We start from the raw sequence: 25,790 nt of genomic DNA on the forward strand, positions 1-25,790 counted from the left end.
CTCTTCCTGGAAGAACTATTAGGAACAGGTATCGTTGCGTCTTGGCAAAAAGCCATACGAAATGGATCACGGAACAGGCAGCAGTGCACTTCATTTTCATTTATTTCTAGAGGAAATTTATTCTGGGAGTTGGGATTTCTTTGGGTAAATTACACTACTTACCTTTCTGTATTATTCAAAATATTCTTATTAGCCCCTGTGAAAAATATTTCCCCCTTAATTTTTTTAAAAAAGAGCACAATGCTCCACGTTGCATTTGAACGTGAGTTTTAAGGCTTAATGACAAAAATATCCCTTTTAAATCAACGGTTATATGTAATCTTATGTAAATATAAATTTAATCATGTTTATAGAAAATAAAAATTATTATTTTAGTACATAGATATGTATATATATATTTGTATTTATATGTATATATTTAGGTTTAGTATCCTTCTCTCATATCTCCATCATTTGACCACTTCTTAATATTAGACTACCACCGTTGGAAAGCCCTTACAATGATGAGCATTGTGATACTCCACCCACCGCAAATTTCCCAAAGGCTGGCTAGTTATTTTTATTGTAATACTCCACCCACCACTAATTTCCCAAAGGCTGGCTAGTTATTTTTATTTTTTCGTTTAGAAAACTTTAACATGTGTTTTTCTATACATTTGACCACCTTTCAACTCAAACTTGCCACCGTTGGAAAACTCATCCAAATGCAAGCATTTTGACATCGTACCCACCATCAATCTCCCAGTCTTCAACAAGTTATTTTTATTTTATCATTCAGAGAATCTTAACTTGCTCCCTCCTCTTCTAGCGATTTTTTCTCCACCATCCGTCATACTTCTGCCCCCGATGGACCACCATTTGAAGAAACCCCAGCTTCAGGCGACCTCTCCTCCTTTTTCCATATGTCATCCACCCTGTTCGCCATCCTCCCTTTTTGATCTTTTTTTATATATATTTTTTGTGTTTCTTTTTCTATATAAATTAAATTATATTTTATATTATATGTTAAAAATATATAAATTTATATTTGAGTATATAAAAATATTATAGTTGGGGTTTTGGAATAAGGGTAGTTTGGTCATTGAGCGGTGAAAAATGCTTACCCAACCACGTGAGATATAATTAACTGAGATGGAGTAAATTGTACCTATTTTTAAAAAAAATATAAAAAGTTAAGTGGTATTTATTTATTTATTTTTTTTCATAGGAATTTATTTAAACATTTTAGATATTATACTAAGTGATATGAAATCTATGCGGTTTCTTCTGGATGGCGGATCAAAAGATTGATTAGCTGCAGAAACAGATAGTAAAAGTTTTTTTATGGTTAGAGTGTAGTTAATACGAGAGATTTGATTTCTGGGAAAAGTCATTTGTATTTATGATGAATTGAGTAGAGTGGAGGTAATAAGTAATTGCGGTGTGTTGGGTTGTTGAGGTGCAATTGGTTATGGAACAGAACAGCCCTCAACTGAATACTGTATTCTCCAAACTTGATGAATTTTACACCCCCTACCACTTTTATTGTCTACTCTACTCCCACTGCCACATTAGCTGCGGCTATTTATAAGACTATATTTGAACCAAAAAAGGCTTAAGGACGCAAATCTACGTTTTGATCTACCTCAGCGTTTCTATTATTTTCCTAACTCTCGCTTTTTTCATGGTATCTTCTTCTTTTTCTTTTTTATTTTTTTATTGAAATTGACACCCTAATAAATGGACATACTGTTTTCCCATAATATGCATTTCATGAAATAGTTGATTTGAATGAAATAAATTGACACAAGTAGAATAGAACCCAATCTCTGTGATATCGCTGCAGGCACTGTCCAGTCCACATGGATCACCCCCCCTATCATCACAATGTCTACATTTTCTATACCCTGATTACCTTTTTTTATGCCTTATCTTCATATTTTATCAAGTTTTTATTCGAATCAAACCGATTATAAAATAAATATATCATATTTAGTTATGTACTATGCGATTGATTATTTTTTTCTGAATTGTAAATTAACCACACGATAAGTATATTGCAATTGTTGTGCGACTGAAATTCGAATTAGAATTTCCCACATACATCACATCTTACAATAGCCACAACTGGTTGACTACATATGTATAAACTAAAATACTCTTAATATTTAAATATATATATTTTTATCTTATTTTTTTAGCACTAGTATTCTATGAATATTCTTTATTCATATATATATATATATGTATGAATGCCTTCTTATTGTTCGAGAAAATATAAATATCCCTTTAATTTTAACTGTCAATTGACAATTAGCCTAATCTATTAGTTGTCCATATATTTTTATGATAAATTGATTAAAATGCCTATATGAATCATAAATTTGATTTTACTTATTTTTTAATTTTCTATAAAAAAAGGTTTATTGCTAATTGAATATTTTTCATCCATCTTATTTGATTTTTTTATAATTTTTAAATATTTTTTTAAAAAAAGAAAAAATAATACAGCAAGAACAAAAATAATTTTAAACTTATATCCAAAAATTACATAATTTTATCCAATATTATTATTAATTTTTCAAAAAATAAAGATATTTACAGTTATACTAAATCTTACAAGATTTGGTGGTAATTTAATCTATAAATAATATCTGGGATGATATTTCGGCACATTAATAGAGACTAGAGATTGGCAATGGGCAAATGACACGTATTATAATAAAAGTTGTATTTCGCCCGGAGGAGTGTGAAGAAGAAAAGAAAACGGGTTACTGCCACTGCTCCGTGATAAGGCACCCTCACCAACACCATCCATCATCAATGCTGTGGTGATTAGAGTGAGTAGAGTTATTCTACGTAAACTTTTTCTTGTATTTATATCCACACACACACTCATATATCTTCCTCGGCAGATTCGAGAAACATGAGCATGGGCTTGGCCTACAGCACGTAACCTCACCCAAACGTGGAACCTTCCATTCCCAACTTCTCAGTCTTGAAAACTAAAACACCTCTGTTCTTTGTTTAGCTATATATTCTTCTCTATTTGTTTCTGTCTCTTGTCTTGCACTGCTCGCAGATCCAGCCATTGGTTCTGAATATGGTCAAAGTGTGGGAGTGTGTTTGATGTTGGTTCTCATTGGGTAGTGACGATTGTGTCTTGTCTAAGCATGGATGTCGCGTATCATGAGGTGGGTGTTGCTTATTTTCGTTTTCTTTACTGTCCCTTTTGGCCTAATGCGGCGCTGGAACATCAGTATTGCTTCCCCATTCGTGGGATTTCTTTAAAACCTGGGTTGGTAATGCTGTGAGAATGGGATTTTGTTTGTGGGTTGCAGGAGTACGTCAAGAACTCCAGGGGTGTACAGCTCTTTACTTGCAGATGGCTGCCTTTCTCTTCTCCCAAAGCTCTGGTTTTCCTTTGCCATGGTCTCTTTCTCTCTCTCTCAAATACACACACACATAGAGCCAGATACAAACTTTGTGTGTGTACATGTGTGTGTGTTTGAATAGGGTAGTTGTCTCTCACGTGTCTAGTGTTAATTCTTGTTGCTTGTTTTTTTAATTGAATGGCATTGATTGATGTGGTTGCAGGTTATGGCATGGAGTGCAGTAATTTCATGAAAGGTAATGGAGAAGTAAATGTTTGGCATGTGATTTGTTTCCTATTTCCCTTACAATCGTAATGAAACTCAAGAACTTCTTAGGACTGAAAGTTGGGAACTTTGCATTTAAGCCTTCAGTTCTTTTCCCCTTAATTTAGACAGAGCAACAGTTTGTGTAAAAAGTCTTGTCCCAGAAGTGAACTGAGTTTTGGTGTGTGTGAAGTTGAACCCAAAGAGCATAATGACCACATGGACAAGACAACAACTCTTTTAATGAGCTCAATGCCTATGTAATGAAAGCACACGGTAGACAGGCGCAGAACGACCACTCTCTGTTGCACTTGTCCTCCCTTTATTGCATTGCATGTGAACATTGATATCATAATTCACACCAACCAACGTTGTGGGAAGCCATTCCTATCATCATATTGTCTTATTTCTTTAGATTCATTACTTATTAGTTGTTGGCTACACTTTCTTTCTTTTTTCTAGAATTAAGGTGTATTAACTTATCTGTAGGTCTTTTATTGCCTGATTCTAACGCTATCGCTATCAACTTCAATTATTCAACTTACTTTTGGAAAAATCTAGTATTTGTTACCTGCTTAACTAATTACACAACAAGAATCATGAAATGCTGGTGCTGTGGTCAAGTGCTCCCCCCCCCCCCCCCGTTGATTAGGTTAGCAATCATCTACTTATAGACTTCATCTGTCGCTTGTCCTTGCCATTAATACAACGTAAAAAGTTGGTTTCTGAATTATTGACCAAATAGTTGGACGGTTCATTTGTTGCTTGTACATCCTGCCTTTGACTCAATCTTCCCATATTTGTGCTGGATTTTGAGTTGATTTAGACAATATTGTGAATCGAAATGTAGCGGAAGAAGAAACGAATACTGAAAAAGTATAACAAAGGTTGAGCAAGGTTTTTTTAAGCGTGGTGATAAGAGGAGTATACTTACAGAGTGTTTTCCAGTATTCAAACTTTGATCTGATTAATTAATAATTAATTTGGTTTAGGTGTTGGGACGAAGCTGGCAAGTTGCGGATATGCTGTCTTTGGAATTGATTATGAAGGCCATGGACGGTCCATGGGTGCTCGTTGTTACATCAAGAGGTTCGACAACATTGTCAAGGACTGCAGTGACCATTTCAAGTCAATATGTGGTAAGTTACCAAACTCCCCCACCTTGTGCACGCGTTCATTTATCGTTGGCAACAAGAGTCTTTGTGGGAGTCGGTCTTTTTTAATCATACACTGGTTCGTTCATTTTACTACGATACGTCTTGTCTGAACAACTGCTAACTTCAACTAATTCCGCTTCTTGAATAATTAAGACATATTCATGCTGGCAAACATAGTTAAAGTCAACGCACACTATCTGTATTAGTAGTTGCAGATTCCTTTCATAGAAATTTAGGTAAGAAATCTTTGATATTGAATTTCAGCACAGGAAGAGTACAGGGAAAAGAAAAGGTTCTTGTATGGAGAGTCAATGGGAGGGGCGATGGCTCTGTTAACACACAAGAAAGACCCTAGTTTCTGGCACGGCGCGATACTTGTTGCCCCAATGTGTAAGGTCATATATGAAAGTTTTTAATTCCACTGTATTTGGAGAACGATTCGTGGTGATAAAAATTTGAAAGGAAAGGCCCCTTGTAATATTCGGATGTAATGTGAAGATGCAGATGAACTGATTTTCTTAGTCTTTCCTGTTTTTTGTTGCTAGATATCTGAGAAGTTGAAGCCACATCCTGTAGTTGTTAGTCTACTAACTATGGTGGAAGACGTAATACCCAAATGGAAGATAGTTCCTACCAAGGATGTCATCGATTCAGCCTTCAAAGATCCTATAAAACGGGAAGAGGTCGGCTTGAATATTGTTTCAGCAAGGTTAAATTTGATCAATATGACGAGGCTTGACTTGTAGAAACGTGTAATTCGTAATTGTAGCTCCTTGATTTTCCTTCAGATTCGCAGCAACAAATTGATATATCAGCAGAAGCCCAGACTGAAAACCGCACTGGAAATGCTCAGAACTAGCATGAACCTTGAGGACAGTTTGAATGAGGTCAGTATTATACTGGTCTCTGTCATTACGGTCCTGTGTGAAAACACCAAAAGATAACATTTCTCATGTTTGTTGCTGGTTATTGGGTGTTGCTTCGACAGGTGACGCTCCCATTCTTTGTGCTGCACGGTGAGGCAGACATAGTGACCGACCCGGAAGTGAGCCGGGCACTATATGAAAAAGCCAGCAGTTCAGACAAGACGATAAAGCTATATCCCGGGATGTGGCATGGCTTAACAGCAGGCGAACCAGACGGCAACATTGAGATAGTCTTCTCCGATATCATAACATGGCTCGACAGGCGTGCAGGGGACGACGGCAATACTCTCTCCAGGAAATCAATCAAGCATTCCACTCCCAGCCCGACGCCTGATGGCTTAACCGCAATGGCATCGCCAATGTCGTTAAACGAGCAGAAGCACACTAAAAAACGCTCGCATGTCAAATATTTATGCGGCTTGAAAGGCCGCGGATTTTATCATCATTCAGCAGTCTAGTATATTTTTCCTAGTTTTAAACAGGAAAATTGCAGAACTGATGCTTCTGTCCATTCACTTGTTGTCCCTCCATGTATAACTTATTCTTCTGACAGTATTGAGGATCAACATCCGTTAACGCATATGATGTGAGGACGCTAATGATAGGTGAAATTTGGTACACGGAAGCAGACTCTATAATTATTTGATTGACAAAACTCTAATCTAATGTACCCTCATCTATTAGGGGTGTAAATGTCATTTTACCACTAAAAAAATGAAGAAGGCAATCATCAATACGTCTCAAAGGAATCCCGCAGCACTTGAATGCTATTATCAACCATATCGTCCTTGTCAAAATGAAATAAACTTCTTTCTAATTGCCCTCACCCGCCCAACAAATTGGTAGATTTCAGTATTCTAATTTACAGTTTTTGACCCTATAATCTGAAGTACTATTTTTTTTTTTCTCAAGATGCTAATTGGCTATTTCATTTAATTCCAGGGTGCAAAATGTAATTTTCGGCACATTTTGAATTTCTCCGCACGTGTAAAATTTCCACGCAGCGTCGGGCACGTGCTAATACCGCTATACATATTTTTATTTTATTTTACCGCTGTTGGCTTGGTTTTATCTTTGCTTCACTTGGCCAAATTGAAAAGGTTCGGAAAACCCTTGTTCGCAGCAAAACCCCAACTCCGGACTGGTGAGTTCCCTCCCATTCCTTCATTTTTCTCGATTTCTTCTTTTTCATTTTTGATTCACTCTCGCTGCAATGCTTAATGATCTTAGTTAATTTTTCGGTCTTCTCACTTGATGTGGCTTTCTTTTTAGGTCTATAAACCCTAAGGTTATCGCGTTGAGATCGTATTTGTTTGGAGCTCGTATTCTTAGTCGAATATGAGGTAAATTGCTGTAGCATTTTTCCTTCTTCTTCTTTTCTTTTTTGATTTTTTTAATTTTGAAATTCCTTTCAGTTGTTCCGCTGTTACTGGACTTTAGACTGGAAGTATCTGTGATGTAATGGTGGAACATTTTCTCCTCAATGGACTTAATCGAAGTAGGCTGAATAGTTTTTAATTTGAAATTGTGTAGTTATTTGCGATAACTCCTGTTACTCAGACTGCTTTTTTGTTTTAGTATTTTGGTTTTTGAGTGGTTACTGGATCTTGTCATTGTTTTTCGAAATACTCTGTTTTACTATTTTAATGATGATTTGTCACGTTTTAGGAGGGTTCTTTTTCCCGCTTTATCCTGTCAGAATATTTGTTTTTTACAAGCTACTGAAATTTGTGTTGTTTTTCTGTTCTGCAGTCAGCCAATGGATCAGGATGCCCCCGTGAGATATCTCACCCTCTTGTTTTTTCTATTTATATTCTTGAATTTTTTTCACATGTTTAGTAATTGGGTTAGCTTGTTGGTTTTAAAGTCTTCTGGTTTATGCCGTCCTTCTTTTTGAACTACACTGCCGAATGCATTTCATAATGTACTGTCAGATAGGTGCTTGATTTTCTGAATATGGGTTTTTTGTGTTACGGCGTGCTTGGGATATGTTTTGCATCTTGCAGGTTTATTTTATTCTGAATTTTTACTAATTATCTTATAATCATTCAAATAAATGAACTTCTTGCATTTTTTAGTATCTCATTTTTATGATGGAAAAATAAATCTATGGTAAATTACTGTATAAGTAAATCTATACTTAGGTTATAGAGGACTGAGTTGTAAGGAGTATGCTAGGAGCCTAGGTGGAAGCTAGGCCGCTGAAATTTTTCAAACATAGTTTGCTTTTTACGTGTTTTAGAAGATGCTCAAGGGAGGAATGATAAATGGAGATGTAGTCATCAAGACCTTTGTTTCCTGAATGCGTTTATTGCTTCAGTATGTTGTGTGGAAGTGCCCAGGGACAAATAAGATGCATCTGTCATTTCTGTCCCCCCACCCCCACCCCACACATTTTTCTTAATTTCCTGTCTGTAGCAATGCTTGTCAATATAATCATTTAACTGATAATTGGATGCTTGAACGTCCGTACTTAATCTGGAACAATCTTTTAACAGGGAAAGAATGAGGAGGAGGAGTTCAACACGGGTCCACTTTCTGTTTTGATGATGAGTGTTAAAAATAACACACAGGTAATGATTAAAGCCATTTATTACCTTCTTCATTTTGCCGTGAGTCTGCATTTTATGTATTCAATTTCCAGTCTTTGGGCTCTCAAGTTCTTGCTTTCCTTAGGATCGTCATTATCTATCTCTATTGGAGTTTTTCCTTCTCCTATGCTCTGTGCAGTATTGACTTACCATTCAGTCACTGCTAGGTGCTCATCAACTGCCGCAACAACAAAAAGCTTTTGGGCCACGTGAGGGCTTTTGACCGTCACTGCAACATGGTGCTCGAAAATGTGCGCGAGATGTGGACTGAGGTTGGTTTATTTCCAGCAGTACCATTTAGCTTTGCTATTTGTGGGATCATAGTGGGTTACCCATTTTTTGTGTTGTTTAAAAAGTTGTAAGAGTGGCGTCCTATGATTTTAATGCCCTAATCAACTCATTAATGGTTGCATAGGTGCCCAAGACTGGGAAAGGCAAGAAGAAAGCTCTTCCAGTGAATAAGGATCGTTTTATTAGTAAGATGTTTCTCCGTGGAGATTCCGTGATCATTGTCCTGAGAAACCCCAAGTAACAAGAGCGATTATTATGTGAGTTTCAAGCCCTGTTTTTCACTGATGCATGCTTGATTGAAATCCCAATTCACATGACCACTCTATAGTTCCATTTTAAGGCATAGTACATGGGTTAATTATTTTTTATTATTAAAAAATAAATAAATTATATAAATATAATTTAAATAAATTATATAATATAAATATAACGAGTCGCGGATGTAATTTTTTTCTTTTTTTTAAACTGATCAGGTCATGGATTGGAACTGCGACTTGATATCGTGGTTCCAATCCACGACATGAATACAATTCACAATTTTGTGAATTGTGAATTGTATTAACTTTTATTTTTTTTTCGTTTAATTTTATTTTTTATAAATTAATTATATTTTTTATAAATTAATTATATTCAATTAATTTTTAAAATTATATTAGTTTAAAAAATACAATGACCCATACAAATGTAATAGTGTATATTTTTCTATACAATTCTAAAAATTTACAATGAACTTTATTGATAAGTTGCGACAGTGTTGGAACCCTTAGATTGAAGCCCAAGACTAGATTCAGAATTTAGGAAGATATGCAAGTAATTCCAGTGATATTATAAATGAATAAATTATTATTTTATAAAAAAAATTAGTAATTTACTTTCATTTATTTTTTAAAATACAATAATTCATGAAGCAATTTGTTTTATATTAAAAAAATAAATTATCTTAGTCGTTGAAGGTTGATGTGACTTAAACCATGGGTCTTAATGCAATTTATATTGTTAATAAGCAAAATTATTTTTTGTTATAAAAAATATAGCAATTTATCACTTTGTATTTTTTAAAATAAAATAATTTATTTTTTACATATAAAATAAATTGCTTTATGAATTATTGTATTTAAAAAATAAATGAAAGTAATTTGCTAATTTTTTTTATTAGATAATTTTTACATTTAGAATATCACAGGAATTACTTGCATTTTTTTCTAAAATTCTGAATCTGGCCTTGGGTTTCAATCGAAGGGTTCCAACACTGTTACAACTTATCAGTATAGTTCATCATATTTTTTTAAAATTATATAGGAAAATATACACTATTACATTTTTAAGGAAAATATACACTATTACATTTTTAAGGAAAATATACACTATTACATTATTAAGGTTCATTGCAATTTTTAAATTAATACAATTTTAAAAATTAATTGAATGTAATTAATTTATAAAAAATAAAATTAAATGAAAAAAAAAGTTAATACAATTCACATTTGTGAATTGTACTTATGCTGTCATTAATTCATGTCGATGAATTTTTTTTAAAGAAAATATTTTTTTATTCAAGTCGAGGATGTTATATTTATATTATCTAATTTATTTAAATTATATTTATATTATCTAATTTATTTAAATTATATTTATATAATTTATTTATTTTTTAATAATAAAAAAAATTAACCCCATAGAACATGTTATTCTTTTTTGTCTTCTCAGATGAGATGTATTGCTTACTGTTATATGGTTGTTTGGTCTAGCAAAACTGTTTAATCTTTTCACGTCATCTATCTCAGGTTTCTGTGGCAAGCTAAATTTCTTTATTTCATTCAGGTGAACAACTACGGAAGTCGGTGTGAGTCTTGTCTGCATGCAGTAGATAGATAGCTAGATGCTTTCATCATTTTGCACTTCATTCCCGCCAGTCTGAATTTTTTGTGTCAACTCTTGGTCCTCTTTTAAGAATTTACGCATATGTAGTTGTCTGAATTAAAAATTTCGAAGTATTGTGTATGCTTTCCTGTAGCTGATTTGTAGTTGAAATAGCGACCTGGTTTTTGTTCTGTTCTTTATTGTTTCATGATTTTGTTTGCGTAGCCTGGCATCAGAACAGTAATTAAACACCCACACAATCAGCGTATGTCCTGTGATCTGTAGGACTATTGCCTGCTAAAACCAGACCCAACACATTCTGCAATATGTTTGTGTTTGTTCATATTGAATTAGCCCCCCCAGCATTGGATTAGATGCCCTGTTGTTGTGAAAACTTTATTTCTATGGATTTGGGCCATATATCTGTTTAGCTCCTCGACGAACTTAGAGGAAAGGGATATCAATTGACATAAGATGTCAGCATCTTGTTTGTTATCGAACAGCATGGGCACTACGTTTCAGTAGAATATTATTGATCACTAAGGTGGAAAGTTTGAACAAATATTCCTTGTGCAAGTTACTACTTTTACATAGTGGGAATAGTTAATTTGGGTGATGAAATGATCCGACCATGTTACCATTATGTTGCGTAAAGGCTGCACTCCCATTCTCTCGCATCTAAACCTTATTCTAATCTGCTTTCTGGAGTTGGCAGCCTTAGCTCATACTACTTCATCTCTAATTCTTGAACACGAGTTTCAGGGGGGGAAAAATCGAAAAAAGAGTCTATGACATGCTAGAACCTAATTCGAATTTGCAAGCAAAAAATGTGGTGTTTACTTTATAGAACTGAGAAGCCGGTCTACAGAAGATCACAAACGGGCATTGAGAAGCCGAAGAAAGGGGAAAATTACAGACAAACAAGAAACATAACAATAATTCAGAAAATAACCTCTAGGAATTAGCTAACAAGCAAGAATGGGGGGTTCATGCTTCATGCTTGCTTCTATCATGCCGCACCCGCCTACTCTGTGCCCCCAGGGATAGGCAATGGAGATGAAGAATAATCATCCACGATTCTCTTTGACCTTGGTGAGGTCGAGAGATGTATGTGCATATTCAAGTGACGATAGTTGTGATTATGCTGAGGAAGCCACATCTTGTTTGTGGTCACCAAATATCCTTTGCCTGAAGTCTGAGACCATCATGGGTAGACCTTTGCGCAGTGGCACTTTGGGTTCCCAACCCAGCAGATCCTTCGCCTTGGTAATGTCGGGCTTTCTCTTGTGTGGATCATCCTCTGTGTTGGGCCTGAATTCTATCTTTGCATTTGGATCAATGGTTTCTTGAACCACCTGAACAAATCAATATTATTTTGAAATGAGATCTTAAAATAGACACCGTGGTGAATGTAGAAAGCCAAATCGGACTATTCATAAATGGATTACAGAGAAGTTTCCCTGAAATTGTTCTACATTACAAATTGAGGAATTTTTGAAATATGTTAATCAGGATTTTTGAAATTGTTCTACATTACAAATTCTCCCACTAATATAATATATAGAGGGACAATGCGATTTTTCAAAATCGAGAAACAAATGCTAATCAGGAAATGAAATTCAGTGACTCAACCACTGTAAAAAGACAGATACGAACATACCTGAGCAAGTTCAAGCATAGTGAATTCGCCTGGGTTACCAAGATTGAAAGGTCCAACATGCTCTCCTTCCATCAACCGCATTAGTCCCTCAACCTTCCAATTTAAACCAGCATATAATAAGCCACTAATGTTTCATAAATATACACTAAATACTCATAGTATGAAATAAAAAAGAGATCCAAATGGATACATATCCCGAATTTGTGCAGTCCGAATTTGATACTTGTTCGAAAATTGACATGGCAATTTCACAAGTAACCTCACTCAATAAATTCTTTCTCAGGCAATTTTAGTACATAAGATACACTTGACTCCAGCAATCATGCAAGGTGCAGTAAATCATTCGGGGAAAAATGTTGAGTGCAAAGTGCATAAAAAACCAACATTGTCCCCCCCACCCGTCAATAAGAGAAGAGCAAAAGCCAGTCCAAACACACACACACACACCCCGGAATGTGAACACAAAACATGATTCCACCACCACATCATACTCAAATTCTCAAAGTTCCTGGAATAAGGAATTCACAACCTTCATTTTGACGCATTCAGTAATCTTCAAAAGAACAATGAACAAATAATTCGGATGTCTTACCAGATCGGAGACATACTGAAAACTTCTTGTCTGCTTCCCATCACCATACACTGTTAATGGCTCCTTCCTCAAAGCCTGCCAACAACCATAATTATTATAAAATTCTATTTCTCACTTGTATAAATATAAAAAAGACATACCTCAGCTTTTACCACCAAAAGAAAGAAGAGTGAAAAACCGTGTTTTTACCTGAGCAACAAAGTTGCTAACCACACGACCGTCATCAATGCACATACGGGGACCGTATGTGTTGAAGATTCTTGCAATCCTAACCTGTCACGTTTTCCGTACACAAAAACGTCATTCTCCAATCAACACCCAGATTAAGATCATTATGAGTTGTCAACCACACAAAACACGCGATTTGGTTGTCATCACCACGATTAAAAATGTGAATCTCAGAAGGAAAGAAATGGAAATTACCTCAACGCCAGCACCTCTGTGATAGTCCATGGTCAACGTTTCAGCAGTCCAGCTCCGCACACCTGTCCATATCCAACCACAGTACGTTTGTCATAAACAGACAACAAATGCTGTCAGCCAGCTCCAGCTTACTGTTCAGATTAGGTTACAGACTTCCACAAATTTTTCTGAAATGACCCATCTGCAATCCGGCACCCCACGGTCTAATTAAGGCACTGGGGCTATTTTAGTACTAAGAAAACAAAACCCACCACCCACCATCACCAACCACGACCAAACGTTGGAACTGGCTCAAAAAAGCAGTGGTGGCGGAGGGGGGAAGACGGAAAATTGTAACGGGTGGGGCCCATGAAGTGACCAGATATTTATTTTAATTAATTAACTGAAATTGGGAATGGGTCTTCGTCCATCGAGTCAAAAAGGACAAATGAAACCCCACTAACGAAGCAAACGTGGCACGACACACGCAAAATCTGTAGACAATAGTCATATGACTCGCGCTCCTAGATGGTCATAGGAAGCCTAGCCCCACGCTCACGTTAGCCACGAGACATTAGGGCCCGATAAACTGCACCACCCGACCACATTCCGGCTTTATCAACCTTGTTGTAAAGCAAAAGTTAATGAATAAACAAAAATAGAAGAGGAATTTTTTAAGAATTTTACACACCGATTGGGTTGACGTTGCCCCAGTAGGTCTCAACTTGGGGGTGTTGCAATGGATCACCGTATACCTCGCTGGTGCTCGTTAGCAGAAACCGTGCACCGACTCTCTTCGCCAGACCCAGCATGTTCAGCGTCCCCACCACATTCGTCTTGTACAGAATTCGAAATTAAGGATTCATAACAAATTTCGTGGAAGTTTTTGCAAATAATATTTGTCAGGTCGGATCTACGATTTTATAAATAAAATGCAAAGGAAAACCAGAATAAGTTCAGAAAAGGATATGATGGTCTTGACGGGGTTGTGCTTGTAATGAACAGGCGAGGCAGGGCAAGCGAGGTGGTAGATCTGGTCGACTTCCAACAGCAGCGGCTCAACGACGTCATGTCGAATCAGTTCAAACCTGGGATTTCCAAAGTGGTGCACCACGTTCTCCTTTCTCCCCGTGAAGAAATTATCCACTACAATCACACTGTCTCCTCTGCTAATCAAACGATCCACCAAATGGCTGCCGACAAACCCAGCCCCGCCCGTTACGACAATTCGCAAACCCTTACGTTTCAATCCCAGCGGAATTTTTCCGACCGAGTTGATTCCGAACCCGGTGGCCAAGTGGCCGTTCTGGTACATGGATCGGTGCGGCTGGAGCTGAGTCAACTCGGTCGAAAAGTACGCGTCCGGGATCGGCGCCTGGGGATTGGAGGAAGGTACGAAAGCGAAAACGAGCGTTGCGATAGCAATGCCGACGAACACGAAAAGGAGTCGCTGTTCGCGGAGCATGTAGCAAATCGGCCGAGTGACGTTGAACCAGGGCTTCTGCGGCTTCGGCGAGTAGGAGTCGGTCACGGGTTGCGACTCGTCGTGGCCTCGGAATATTAACTCAGAACCCATGTGTGTGTCGCTCAGATCAAGATCAAACGATGGTTATGCGGTTGAATCTTGACTTTGCGAAGGAGACCGGGGAAGAAGATTAGTAAAGTTAGGTGTATGTGTATATGATTCTGGGTTGTGGGTATGTGTGTGAGTGGAGAGTAGGAAATATTCGTCGGCGGGAATGAATACTTCAACTCTCCGGCGCGTGGCGGTGGAATGGGGAAGAGGGGGAGGGGTGATGTATGTGGTGAGAGGGGGTGCAGTTTAAAAAGGGTGAGTCCTTTGGTAATATGACATAATTACCCTCTGATTCTAACTTGATTGCTGCAATTAGGGACCAAGTGTTCAATGATTTTATACTAATTTGTAATTAACTAATGGTAAGAAAAGTGGTGATGGGCTGGGCTTTTCTTGGCCCAGACCAGACGCCCATGTTCTTTAATAACTCATACTCTTGCTTCTTGATTTCATATTAATATTATAAGATTTTTAGCTTAGAAAGTAATAATAAGATTGATGTTCCATAATTGAAAAGACTATATATTTACCATCGATATTTTAGCTCATTGGTTAAGACAGAAATTGATGTTGTATGAACAAGTTTGAAGTTATGGGTTCGAATCACACTGAACGTCTGGATTTTTATCTCATTTTATGTGAACTATTGTAATCTTTCTTATTATTGTTACTATATTTATGTAATGATTGAATCGATATATTGCTAAGCATATCAAAATGAGTTGTTGTAATTTATTTACCAATTATTATTTAAAAAATTAAAAGACTATATATTTGAATTCTATGAATATAATTGTTAATTATTTGTCTCATTTGACTTAAAATTATTGATATATTTTAATTAAATTTTAAAATCTGAATATTGAAAACAGTGTTTGGAACGATAATAATAAATCATATATTAAAAATACTAAAATTCGGTCTTAGTAATACCATATCAAATGAAATAATACAAGATGTTTGTCCATAGGAATTTATGATCACAAACCCTTCTAATGTATAATTCAAAATACCACAATAGAGAAATGTACCATCTCCACTAATATATTAAAAAGAACTATAATATGAAATGAAGAAAAATAATTACAAAAAACAACAATCGTGGTGTCAGAGGATGAGAACATGAGAAAAGAAACGTTGAGTGAAAAAAAATTACAATTGTGGGTTTATTATAAGTATGAAATTTTGTTAGGGAAAAAAAAACATGAAGAAGTAATGTGAGATTATTAAAAATATTAAAATTACTAATCTGACAAAAAAGAAGGAAATAAATGAATGAAACGAGAAATTTGGATATTCAAAAGTTTGTACGACAAAATATTTTTTTTTATAATTCTGTAAATTTTAGGCCATATTTACTTTGAGCTATTAATTGGGATATCCGATTTAATCACCTGTAATTTTTTATTTACTTTATTTTAAATTGGCCCAGTATTAAAAGTTAAAATTCGCTACTATAACTCATTATAACTGAATTACAATCCTAAAATTATCTATACTACTTAAATCCAATCACACCAAATAAAAAAAAGCCTTAATATATAAATTTGAATCACTTTATTTCGGACATAAATATCCCAAACCCTTTATTGTTATGTGATAAAATAAGAGTTTTTGAGACGGGAGTTTAAACCCTTGGGATTTTGTTTTTGTTTTTCTCCCAACAGTCATTTTGGTCTATATTTAATAAAAATGTTGGGGTCATTGTTTAGGAAGAAAAAAGCAGTAGAAAGTAATGGTCATTATTATATTCTAATGGAATCATTATGAGAAGAAGGGTTCGGTGGGAATTCTATGAGAAGTATGGTGGCATAATCGTCTTTGCAATGCAAAGATGGTCAATAGAATGAAAGCTACTTAAAGGCATTTAGGTGGATCTTTGAGTAATTTGAACGCTCGTTCTCATACGAGAAAAGTCAAACAGCACCAACCCCCTTCCACCCCTCCTCATTAATATCAAATATTTTTATTTAATAACAATCGATAATTATATCAATTATATATTAATTTTTATTAATATTATTTAGTTATACTTAATTAATACATATTATTAAAGTAGACTAATATTTCATGCATTAGTAGAATTCAAATTCATAATAAAAATATGTGACCCTCAACTTTACCAATTGAACTAAATCTCATCAGTCATACGTACCCTCATTAATTTTAAGATTATTCGTAGCATCGTTAGTTATCGCAATTTAATCTCCCCACTTTTCTCTTTTAGCAACATAAATTCAGTGTAATTACTATTGCACCACCATTATTAATCAATAATTTACCCTTTTTCTAAAAATAAAATACAACATAGTATGGATCGCAACAAGAAGCAAATAGCCATTATTAGGGTAACCTAATCTTGAGAAATATTAATGAAGAAAACACACACACACACAATGAATGTGGACATTTCTTGTGTGTTACACAAAGAAAAATTGGGGGTGGGGGGTAGGAGGGTTGACGTGAAATGTGCAGCAGGCAGCCATAGCACTTTGCACATGCCCCTTAATTTAGAAACCTTAATAATTATTGATTATTAATTACAACTTTATAAAAGAGGCAATAAATTACATATATGGTGGCTACTACCACTAAGCTTCCTAAACCACAATATTTTATGCCCCCCCCCCCCCCCCCCCCCCCCACCACATTTCAATGTGATCGAACAATTTGCGCCTTCTCATGTGATTTCATTAAAAACAGAAATATATGTTTTATATATATATATTATTTTTGGTTTTTGGATTCAATTTTATGTTTATAGTATGTATTCATTATTTGGTTCTCAATAATTTTTATTTTTATCTTTAAAAATTATCATTAAAGAGAAAATATTATACCCGAGTGGTGTGATGTAAAAACAATTATTCGTCCGTAATTATTTATTGGACTTGGCAAGTGTTGAATTTTGCGATTATTTTTTGAAATTTTAGTATAGTACGAATTAAGAAAATGTATTTTTATTTTCTAGTGGAACAGTCCACATCATTGCAATATAGTAGGATCGATTCAAATGGAATTGAGATGTAATGAGTCTTTCTTAATATCTCCTCAGTTCACACCCTTTAATGTGGCATTAGTTATATTAATATTTTAATAAATTGAATAATATATTAATTTAATTAATATATTAATATTTGATGAATGCATGCGTATGATTGATGTGTCAAAATCAAAACAACGAGCAATAACAACCTTTTTCTTTTTTCGACCCCTTTTTTTTCATTTTAAGCCTTTTACTTCAAAAAATAAATAAACAACTTTCATATAATAAATAATTATAAGAAATGAGTAATTTTGAGAAATAGGGGGAGGGAGGGACGATGGCGTTGCCAATTTGCCAGCAGAGAGCTGTGAGGAGTGGGGGCCACGTGACAGGACTTCGTTTGCACGTCGCGCTGGATTATAACTCAAGCGACATTGACTCTCCGCCCTACACGTGCCCCTTCTTCTTTTTTTGTTTCCTTCTAAAATATAGTACGGTAGGAGTGGTGTTTGTTTTCCCATGTCTGATCTCTGATTTTGATACAATGGACGACGATGATGGCGCCTCATTGGCCAACATCCTAAATCATCATAATCACTATTGATAACTGCAAATCAGCCCCAGTGCAAGACCAGACGTCTCACCCGGTGAAATGCACCATCTCCAGGCTTATCTAGCCCCAACCAAGAATAATTCTTTGTTTCTTGTTATTATTATTTAATTCTTAAGTTTTGACTTTGAGATTTTTGGATTCAACTTAGAGATTTTTTTTAAAAAAAAATAACTTTTGAAAAATTAATTAAAAACTTTATTGCTTCATTTTAAAAATTATTTCGAGCATTACAAGAAGACTATGTACTTGCTACAAAGTTAGATATTATAATAGTCATCGAAGCTGATCCAATATTTTTCATCTCATATAATTCATCCTCATAATATACAATTTCTGCAAAATATTAACTAAATTTTAGGGGTTAAGATTTGTCAGTAGCTATGAAAAAATTAATAGCGTGGCGCTTTCTGTGTACTATATATAAAGTAAAAGCACCATTTTGATGTCTCACTTAATTTTAGTATATTAATTATATTTTTTAATATTTAATTATTTTCTCAAAACTTCCATTTTCTCTTTTCTCAACTTTCATATCTCTTTTTCTTCTATCATTTTTTTATTATTTTCTTATTTTTTGTACTCCTTAACATTTCATTATCTAATTAATATATTTTAAAAATAGTAACATTTTTTTTAAAATTTTAAATTTATTGTGCACCACACATGCTCATTAAAGAATTATTGGACTTATATTCTATAAGTCTTGCCCAACCTTTTTGTCTCCTTTTTTTGTTTTCCTCATTGTGATGTAGGTATGGCTTTCGAACGAAATGTATTTGCAATCCTTGTACTTGATAATCTAATCTAATTAAATAAAATACAAAAGCTTAAAAAACAAACAACACAAAATGTTTTGCAAACAAGGTCTTTAAACATATCCAAACTTCCTTGGGCTTTTGGCCCAATCTTAGTTTTTAAAAAATTTATTTACCAGAAATGGGCTTTGGGCCCAATGTTAGACCTACAATTCTGACAAGGCCTACAACTTTAGTGGTGTGGACTTGTGAAGCGTTGACACTTGACACATTCGTCGCAGATGATGTACGGCTTTACCAAATGCATAACGGCCTACCATATAATACTATTCTCACCCGCTTTCAGTTCTAACCCAAATTGCATTTCACCAAAACCTGAATCAAATGACATAGAATTATAAACTTTGAGAGTATAAAAACTGTGTGGATTCAAATTTAAAAATGTACAATTTTATTTTGTTCATCATTTAGAACAACTTTTTACCCCCATTTGATTCTTACACACAAAATTAAAATTACGAACGATGGCTGCTACTATAATAAATGCATACAGTTCAACATATGATTAAGATTTTATGTTTGAAGTATTAGGTCTCGATGTTGGATGTGTGCAGAAAAAACAAAAAAATCAATCATATTTTAAGTATAATAAAATTTGTTATATGATTGATTCGATCCAACCAAAATTAATTTAAATTATTTTTTTCTTTTTGTTTACAAGAAGATTTTGTTAGATTAAAATCATTGTGGCTATCTTAATTAAAAGAATTTTAACTGTGTTCTTTTTATAAAAATTCGTTACGATGTTATACAATTTAATTACCGTAACCCACAAATAGATTTTTGATCTTGTTGGAGCATCAGTTGCATATAAATCCTCACTATTCAACTGATAAAATTAAAATATATATATATATATATATATATGTATGTATCAAAAACAACTGATCCAAACTTTTTAACTTTATTTATCCACTTGTGTTCCACAGTTAACACAAAGGGCAAAATTTACACAGTTTTGGATCACACCCACCAATTACATTTCATTAGTCACACAAACTGCTGACATTTTGCTACCCATTCTTGAGGCATTCCGGACCGGCAGTCACGAGTTTGTTGATAAGCGCCAGCGCGTTGCTGGTCATGTAAGTCACATTCGAAACGCGATTTATAAGAGGCTTAACGCCCTTTCCCGTTCGCTCATCGAAGCCGTCGACACAAGTATCTTCGTCGGTGAGAGCAGCGCTAACCCAAGTAGCCACATCCTCAACCTGAGAACCGAAATCCCTAACACTCAGCTTTCTAAGCACGTAAAGCGATCTGTGGAGATTATCAAGCGTGTCCTGAAAACACTCGACGCAATCGGACAACGCGATTCTGTTCCTTCCGCGGATGCGGCTGTCTGTTCCGCTTCAATGTCGCCAAGTACCGAGCAACGCGCTTCGCTTCTCCGATGGCGACGGACACCCCCGCCCGAGCCCATTTGCTAGGGTTGTCTTTGGCTGTGCTTGAGAACGACGATAGGGAACGGATGCAGAGATCGCGGTAGCGTGTGACGCTGCATGCGTCTCGGACGTAACCGTCGCCGTTTGGGTTCGGTGATGCGCGGGAGGGTAAAAATGTAATTAGCCATGCCAATAGCATGGGTAATATGATGGAGTAGTACTTAACCCGCGCCATTTTGCAGGAGAAAGACTTGGAAATTTTCAAGTTAGGACATGTTTGGGAGAGGGAAGAACTACAAGAGGGAGATTGTGGAGTTGTGAATCGTACAATGCAGAATGGAGAATTTCATGGTAATTATTATGTATGGGTGTGGCTGCTGGTTGATTCAAATTTCTACAAAAACAAAAGGGTTTTTAAAGGAATAGCTTTTGGATTAGTTGGAAAAGTTTTGCAAGAAGTTCGTTGGATGGCAAGAAAGTGATGAATGCATTAAAGGGGGAGGGGCAGCAATATTGGAAGTGGAAGAGATTTTGGGTTGATTGATCATAGTCATGTGAATTGGTATGGTAGGTGAGTTTCTTGTGAATCTATCACCAACAACATCAATTTGAGTTTTCTATTATAAATTAGAATGATAATTTATAGTATATGTTACATATATATGTTATGCGCATAAAATATTTTCATAAATTATATATAAAGAATTTAGATTCACATGCAGTACTGTGTACATATAAAAGTTATAACAAAGATGATAATATCTATTTATAATTGAAAACAGATAAAAAGAAAAAATACTCGACTGATATCTTGATACTTGAACTCAATTTATATTTAATTCATGTAAAAGTTGTTTGAGCTTGATTAATTAATAATCAAATTAAATTCTAATACAGTTTTTAAAGTTTGATAATAATTCATATAAATAAAAATTAATGTGTTTGAACCACTACTTGAATCATTTACATCCTCACTATATTGCATTCTTTGCCCCCTTTTTTTTTAAAAAAAAAAACTCTTTACTACATGTTTTATGGGTAATGTTTGTTAGAAAAAGTTCAAATGCAGACAACTTTACAAGTGGGAAAATGTAGTTGAAAATAGTATTAGAGACACAAAATTGTGACTTAACTTGAAAGGATTGATAAAATTGAGAGGTTTATAATTAAGGACCACAAATCTTGAAAATTTGTTAAACTTACAGAAGATGCCAATCTCTATATCATGAGTAATCATTTTTTTTTTTTTTTGCCCCTTTTTATGTTTCCTCCTGGTGAATTATTAAACTAATCTTAAGTTGTTTTGTCCACATTTCTTACTCAAATAAAGATTTAATCGAATCAAACTAATCAACAATCACAAAATAAATGTAATGCACTATCATTTGATTTATTACATTCTTTGAACTATATATTAAGTATATTGCATTTATTTTATAATTGGTTTAGATTCCGCCAATGCCGATTTGGACTAAAATTTCCTTTTGAAATTGTTTCTGGTTTATTTAATAGTGTATGTACTATGTACTCATATAGTTGGGCTCATTGTTTTCTCCAACCGGCCCACTGTTTGACAGAGAAATCCAATGGGTGTGGGTTGGGCCATGGTACAGATTTGGGATGGACAGGCCTAAAATTACTATATGGAGACTGATGAATATTTGAGTTAGTTTTATTTCCATTGAAATCACTGTCATTGTTAATTCAGTTCCTGCGAGGGCTGGGGCTTAGGAACCCTAAAACCCCTTTAATCATAAAACCTTAAACCCTCTTTTCTCTGTTAGTAGGTGGGATTCTGCTGTTTCCTTCTTAGCGTAGTTGCCGTGCGTAAATTGATTCCGAGCTAGGGTATTGTAATCTTTCCTCGAAGAGATGGCTCGATTTCGGAATGTAAGTATTGGATTATTGTGGCTTTTTTATCTTTTGCAATTTGTGGATTCCTACTTTATTTGTTTTAATTTTTTTATTTTTTGTGAATGTTGATGATTCAGAAGAAGAGGAAAGCTTTTGTTAAACCGATTATCAGGAAACAGCCGAACGTAGACCATGTAACAGGAGATAAAATCCCCAAGAGTTTTGTGTTTTCTCGGGGGAAGTTGCCCGGGGTTCTCCGACAGTTGCAGATGGATTTAAGAAAATTGATGCTTCCTTTCACTGCTCTAAACCTCAAGGTGAACTTCCCCCCCGCCTTCCTTTTTTGAAATCCACGGCTTGGCATTTTTATTGCTCTGGTAATTTGCAATTAAATATGAAACTTAGTGCTTCATCTTGTAAGTTACTTTTGAATTGCATCTTTCTTGAGTTTTTGTGGCTTTGCTCTTCTGATTGGTTTCACTTGAAAGTAAGCATACTGTGGTTGGTCTCCTAAGAACTGGTCTGTTGACAGATTGATTACAAGATACGACTTGAGCACAGCTAACTTTGCTCCTCTGGCAATTGTAGGAAAAAAGGCGAAACAATCTCAAAGACTTCTTGAATGTTGCGGGACCAATGGGTGTTACACATTTCCTCATTTTATCAAAAACTGAAACAGCACCATACTTGAGGGTCGCCAGGACACCCCAGGGTCCAACTCTTACTTTCAAAATTCATGAGTATTCGTTGGCTGCTGATATTGCCCAGTCTCAATTGCGGCCAAGATGTCCTAAAGATCTTTTTAATAACCCACCCTTGGTAATTGCACATTTTCGCCGATACTTGTTGTCTGTCTAAAATTTGGCTTCTACCTGGAATTCTTCCTTAATCATGCACACTGTGTATGATTTAACTTGTAGATTGTACTTTCTGGATTTGGGACTGGAGAGCAACATCTAAAGCTTACTACAATTATGTTCCAGAACATATTTCCTGCCATTGATATAAACACCGTAAGTCTTTTTACCTATGGCTTGGGGCCTTATTGCAGCTGGGGAACATAATGTCCCATCATATTATCAATGTGCTGCAGGTCAAGCTTTCATCATGCCAAAGGATTGTGTTGCTTAATTACAACAAAGACACAAAGCTTATTGACTTCCGGCACTACTCCATCAGATTACAGCCTGTTGGAGTGTCCCGAAGGATAAGAAAGTTTGTACAGAACCATCAGGTACCTGATTTGAGAAATCTCCAGGATGTGAGTGATTTTGTGACAAAGTATGCTCTCTCTCCCTCTCTTATCACTCGCACCCCCTTCTTTTTCCCTCAACCATTCTGGGTAAAAGGCACTATGGTAATGGATTATCATAATGAGATGGAGTGTTATATTTTACAACATTTTTCTGTTTTCTCTCATACCTGAAGGGCTGGTTATGGATCGGAAAGTGAAGTGGATGATGAAGCAGCAACTGTAAGTCTACCAGTGGATCTTGGTAGAGTTAATCGGGCATCAAATAAGAGCGCCGTCAAGCTTCAAGAGGTTGGGCCCAGGATGACACTTCAGCTCATCAAAGTTGAGGAAGGATTGTGTTCCGGTGGAGTCATATTCAGTGAATTTGGTAAGAGATTTATTTTCTTTAATGGTAAGATTAGCTGCTGTATTTAATGAATGATGCAGAGATTTTGCAGCCAATACATGCGTGGAAGATAATTGTAGTATTCCCAGAACTGATCTTCATTGGATTAGCAGATTCAACTTTCAGTTACTCTATAGGTGGCTTCTGTTCTTTGGAAAGGAATATCACTTGGGATGCTTTCTACTTGGAAAATTGAATTCCTAACACCTACAGGCAAATCCATTGGGCGGTTAAGATTGGTCACCTTTTGAGTGGTTTTTTGGCTTATTGCCAAGAAGCAATTGTATATATTAGAGACTGTAAGACTTAAAATGTTCCTATATGGTGATTTGATATGCCCGATCGGCAAATTAAAAGCTGTGAAACTTGAAACCAACAAGCGGCCCTTTGTTACACTTTTTTCTATTCTTTTGTTGTCCAATTCAAACTGATGGTAATGAATTTTAATTTTTTATCCCAAGCCTTTCCAGTTTTTTCCCTTCAGATAGCATGATTCTTTTCAGGTATGAGATTTGACCAGGCCAGTCATTCATATCATTGATATCTTGTTATGTTCATTTTCAGGAAACGTGTCAAGCGGAAACAAGAAAACGAATGAGGAAGAACAACAGAAAGATGAGGAAGAGGATGAACAAGAAGACAAAGATGAGGATGAACAAGAAAACAATGAAGAAGGCGAAGATGAGGATGAAAAAGAAGACAATGAAGATGACTAGATTAATGATGCATATCGACTTTGGTGTAACTTATGCTGCTCTCATTTACTGTAAACTCAATATTGGAGAGACGGGAACAACTCTCTCCCACTTTTTGGACGGCCATTTTTCTTTTACTGCAATTACATTATTTTGTACTTTTTACTCTGTTGGAGCCAATTCTTATTAACCACATGTTCGAGCTTTGGGGAAACAGTGTCTTCTAACCCGTACCGAATGGAAGCTCACAGTTGATTTTATTCACGTTCTTTCCTTCATTTTCTCTTATTCGCTCTTCGGAGAAACATATCTGATATATTGAACTTTGGAAGATACTTATTTCCCCATAGATGATAGATTTAACCTTGGGAGATACTGGCCGAATTTTAATAAGTTTGTTCGGCATTTAATTTTCATTTTTCTGACTCTGATATTTAATTTTGGTTTACAGAATAAAATCGAATCTGTTATTCTTGTACTGATCATAGTATATTTTTGTACTGATCAACTATTTGTATATTTTAGTCGATCAGTTAAAAAAAATAAGAAAGAACATAATTATTATTTTTAGTATTTATTTCCAATCATATATTATTCCTCTTCACAAAAAAACAAAAGAAAAATCACTGAAATACTAAGACAATTCGAGAATTACTGGTACGTCGTTAGTTGTTGGTACAACTGCCAGGCTAATTCCAACCACTGGAGTCTGGACATAATATCTGTCAACTTTAATGAGTAGAAGAGCAATACCGTTATCTTCAACGTTTAGCCCCCAACTTCACATCAGCACGGTCCAAGTTCCAATAGACGACTAGATTTTGATTAATGTTATTGAGGGTAGACTATTCTTCAATAGCAATTGATACAAAGGCAAAGTAGAGCTATCTCCATTGATAGTGGATACAACAGCAGCATAGATCAGCTTATATTAAAACTGAATAGTCCAGAGTATGATCAATGTAAGCAAATAAAGAATAAGAAAATGTCATTCAATTAAAGACCTCGGAAAAAAGGGCATGAAAATTAAGAAAAAAAGCCAATTGAAACCTTCCCATTTGAGACCCCCTTTTCACTTGGACTTCTTAAGAAGGTCTTCCGAAGGAACTTCCAGTGTAGCTCCTGCATGC

General features: G+C 35.3%; 6 protein-coding genes across 9 annotated transcripts in view; 3 read left to right on the top strand and 3 right to left on the bottom strand.

The window, feature by feature from the left end:
• Positions 2,685-7,478, top strand: LOC105163122 (caffeoylshikimate esterase-like). 2 transcript variants are annotated; one of them, XM_011081355.2, is made up of 12 exons: positions 2,685-2,819; positions 2,895-3,173; positions 3,321-3,411; positions 3,577-3,609; positions 4,610-4,756; positions 5,039-5,169; positions 5,320-5,457; positions 5,563-5,661; positions 5,763-6,542; positions 6,643-6,844; positions 6,973-7,043; positions 7,453-7,478. In XM_011081355.2, exons 2-9 carry the CDS (start codon positions 3,153-3,155, stop codon positions 6,156-6,158), a joined length of 1,056 nt encoding a protein of 351 aa, XP_011079657.1. In that variant the 5' UTR covers positions 2,685-2,819; positions 2,895-3,152; the 3' UTR covers positions 6,159-6,542; positions 6,643-6,844; positions 6,973-7,043; positions 7,453-7,478. The 2 variants fall into 2 exon arrangements, with proteins under 2 accessions (XP_011079657.1, XP_020550801.1); XM_020695142.1 differs by lacking the exon at positions 2,685-2,819 and having other exon boundaries at positions 2,879-3,173.
• LOC105163123 (small nuclear ribonucleoprotein Sm D2-like) lies at positions 6,792-10,642 on the top strand. 3 transcript variants are annotated; one of them, XM_011081357.2, is made up of 7 exons: positions 6,792-6,844; positions 6,973-7,043; positions 7,453-7,477; positions 8,199-8,273; positions 8,459-8,563; positions 8,707-8,839; positions 10,367-10,633. In XM_011081357.2, the coding sequence occupies exons 2-6, from the start codon at positions 7,039-7,041 to the stop codon at positions 8,821-8,823; spliced, it is 327 nt and encodes a 108-aa protein (XP_011079659.1). In that variant the 5' UTR covers positions 6,792-6,844; positions 6,973-7,038; the 3' UTR covers positions 8,824-8,839; positions 10,367-10,633. The 3 variants fall into 3 exon arrangements, with proteins under 3 accessions (XP_011079659.1, XP_011079658.1, XP_011079660.1); XM_011081356.2 differs by having other exon boundaries at positions 10,404-10,633; XM_011081358.2 differs by lacking the exons at positions 6,792-6,844; positions 6,973-7,043 and adding an exon at positions 7,133-7,198 and having other exon boundaries at positions 10,404-10,642.
• LOC105163124 (UDP-glucuronic acid decarboxylase 2-like) lies at positions 11,256-14,966 on the bottom strand. The gene is made up of 7 exons (XM_011081359.2): positions 14,067-14,966; positions 13,788-13,935; positions 13,118-13,179; positions 12,884-12,967; positions 12,695-12,769; positions 12,103-12,195; positions 11,256-11,797 (listed from the first exon to the last, which is right to left on the bottom strand). Exons 1-7 carry the CDS (start codon positions 14,670-14,672, stop codon positions 11,582-11,584), a joined length of 1,284 nt encoding a protein of 427 aa, XP_011079661.1. The 5' UTR covers positions 14,673-14,966; the 3' UTR covers positions 11,256-11,581.
• Positions 19,972-20,975, bottom strand: LOC105163125 (pectinesterase inhibitor 6). The gene is given in 2 exon segments (XM_011081360.2): positions 19,972-20,423; positions 20,425-20,975. Coding segments are annotated over 2 exon segments (606 nt in total). The 5' UTR covers positions 20,707-20,975; the 3' UTR covers positions 19,972-20,099.
• Positions 22,168-24,874, top strand: LOC105163126 (peter Pan-like protein). The gene is made up of 7 exons (XM_011081361.2): positions 22,168-22,361; positions 22,463-22,642; positions 22,914-23,144; positions 23,246-23,338; positions 23,419-23,606; positions 23,754-23,947; positions 24,530-24,874. The coding sequence occupies exons 1-7, from the start codon at positions 22,344-22,346 to the stop codon at positions 24,679-24,681; spliced, it is 1,056 nt and encodes a 351-aa protein (XP_011079663.1). The 5' UTR covers positions 22,168-22,343; the 3' UTR covers positions 24,682-24,874.
• LOC105163127 (mitochondrial zinc maintenance protein 1, mitochondrial) overlaps positions 25,480-25,790 on the bottom strand; it is a 1,279-nt gene continuing 968 nt past the window's right edge. Inside the window, exon 2 of the mRNA XM_011081362.2 lies at positions 25,480-25,790. This exon is cut by the window's right edge and continues 31 nt beyond it. Within this exon, the coding sequence (XP_011079664.1) occupies positions 25,733-25,790 (58 nt within the window). The 3' untranslated portion in view covers positions 25,480-25,732.

Source organism: Sesamum indicum, linkage group LG6 (assembly GCF_000512975.1).
Source record: "Sesamum indicum cultivar Zhongzhi No. 13 linkage group LG6, S_indicum_v1.0, whole genome shotgun sequence".
Classification (NCBI taxonomy): domain Eukaryota; kingdom Viridiplantae; phylum Streptophyta; class Magnoliopsida; order Lamiales; family Pedaliaceae; genus Sesamum; species Sesamum indicum.

Excerpts from the sequence above, each read along its gene's own strand:
- LOC105163126 (XM_011081361.2), top strand. Across the intron at positions 23,607-23,753 it reads GTGAGTGATTTTGTGACAAA|GGCTGGTTATGGATCGGAAA; the intron begins GTATGCTCTCTC and ends TCATACCTGAAG. Across the intron at positions 23,948-24,529 it reads AGTCATATTCAGTGAATTTG|GAAACGTGTCAAGCGGAAAC; the intron begins GTAAGAGATTTA and ends GTTCATTTTCAG.
- LOC105163122 (XM_011081355.2), top strand. The coding sequence starts at position 3,153 with ATGGATGTCGCGTATCATGAG. Across the intron at positions 3,610-4,609 it reads GTGCAGTAATTTCATGAAAG|GTGTTGGGACGAAGCTGGCA; the intron begins GTAATGGAGAAG and ends AATTTGGTTTAG. Across the intron at positions 5,458-5,562 it reads ATCCTATAAAACGGGAAGAG|ATTCGCAGCAACAAATTGAT; the intron begins GTCGGCTTGAAT and ends ATTTTCCTTCAG.
- LOC105163124 (XM_011081359.2), bottom strand. The coding sequence starts at position 14,672 with ATGGGTTCTGAGTTAATATTCCGAGGCCACGACGAGTCGCAACCCGTG. Across the intron at positions 12,770-12,883 it reads TTAGCAACTTTGTTGCTCAG|GCTTTGAGGAAGGAGCCATT; the intron begins GTAAAAACACGG and ends GGTTGTTGGCAG. Across the intron at positions 12,196-12,694 it reads TTCAGTATGTCTCCGATCTG|GTTGAGGGACTAATGCGGTT; the intron begins GTAAGACATCCG and ends TTAAATTGGAAG.
- LOC105163123 (XM_011081357.2), top strand. Across the intron at positions 7,478-8,198 it reads CAATGGATCAGGATGCCCCC|GGAAAGAATGAGGAGGAGGA; the intron begins GTGAGATATCTC and ends ATCTTTTAACAG. Across the intron at positions 8,564-8,706 it reads TGCGCGAGATGTGGACTGAG|GTGCCCAAGACTGGGAAAGG; the intron begins GTTGGTTTATTT and ends ATGGTTGCATAG.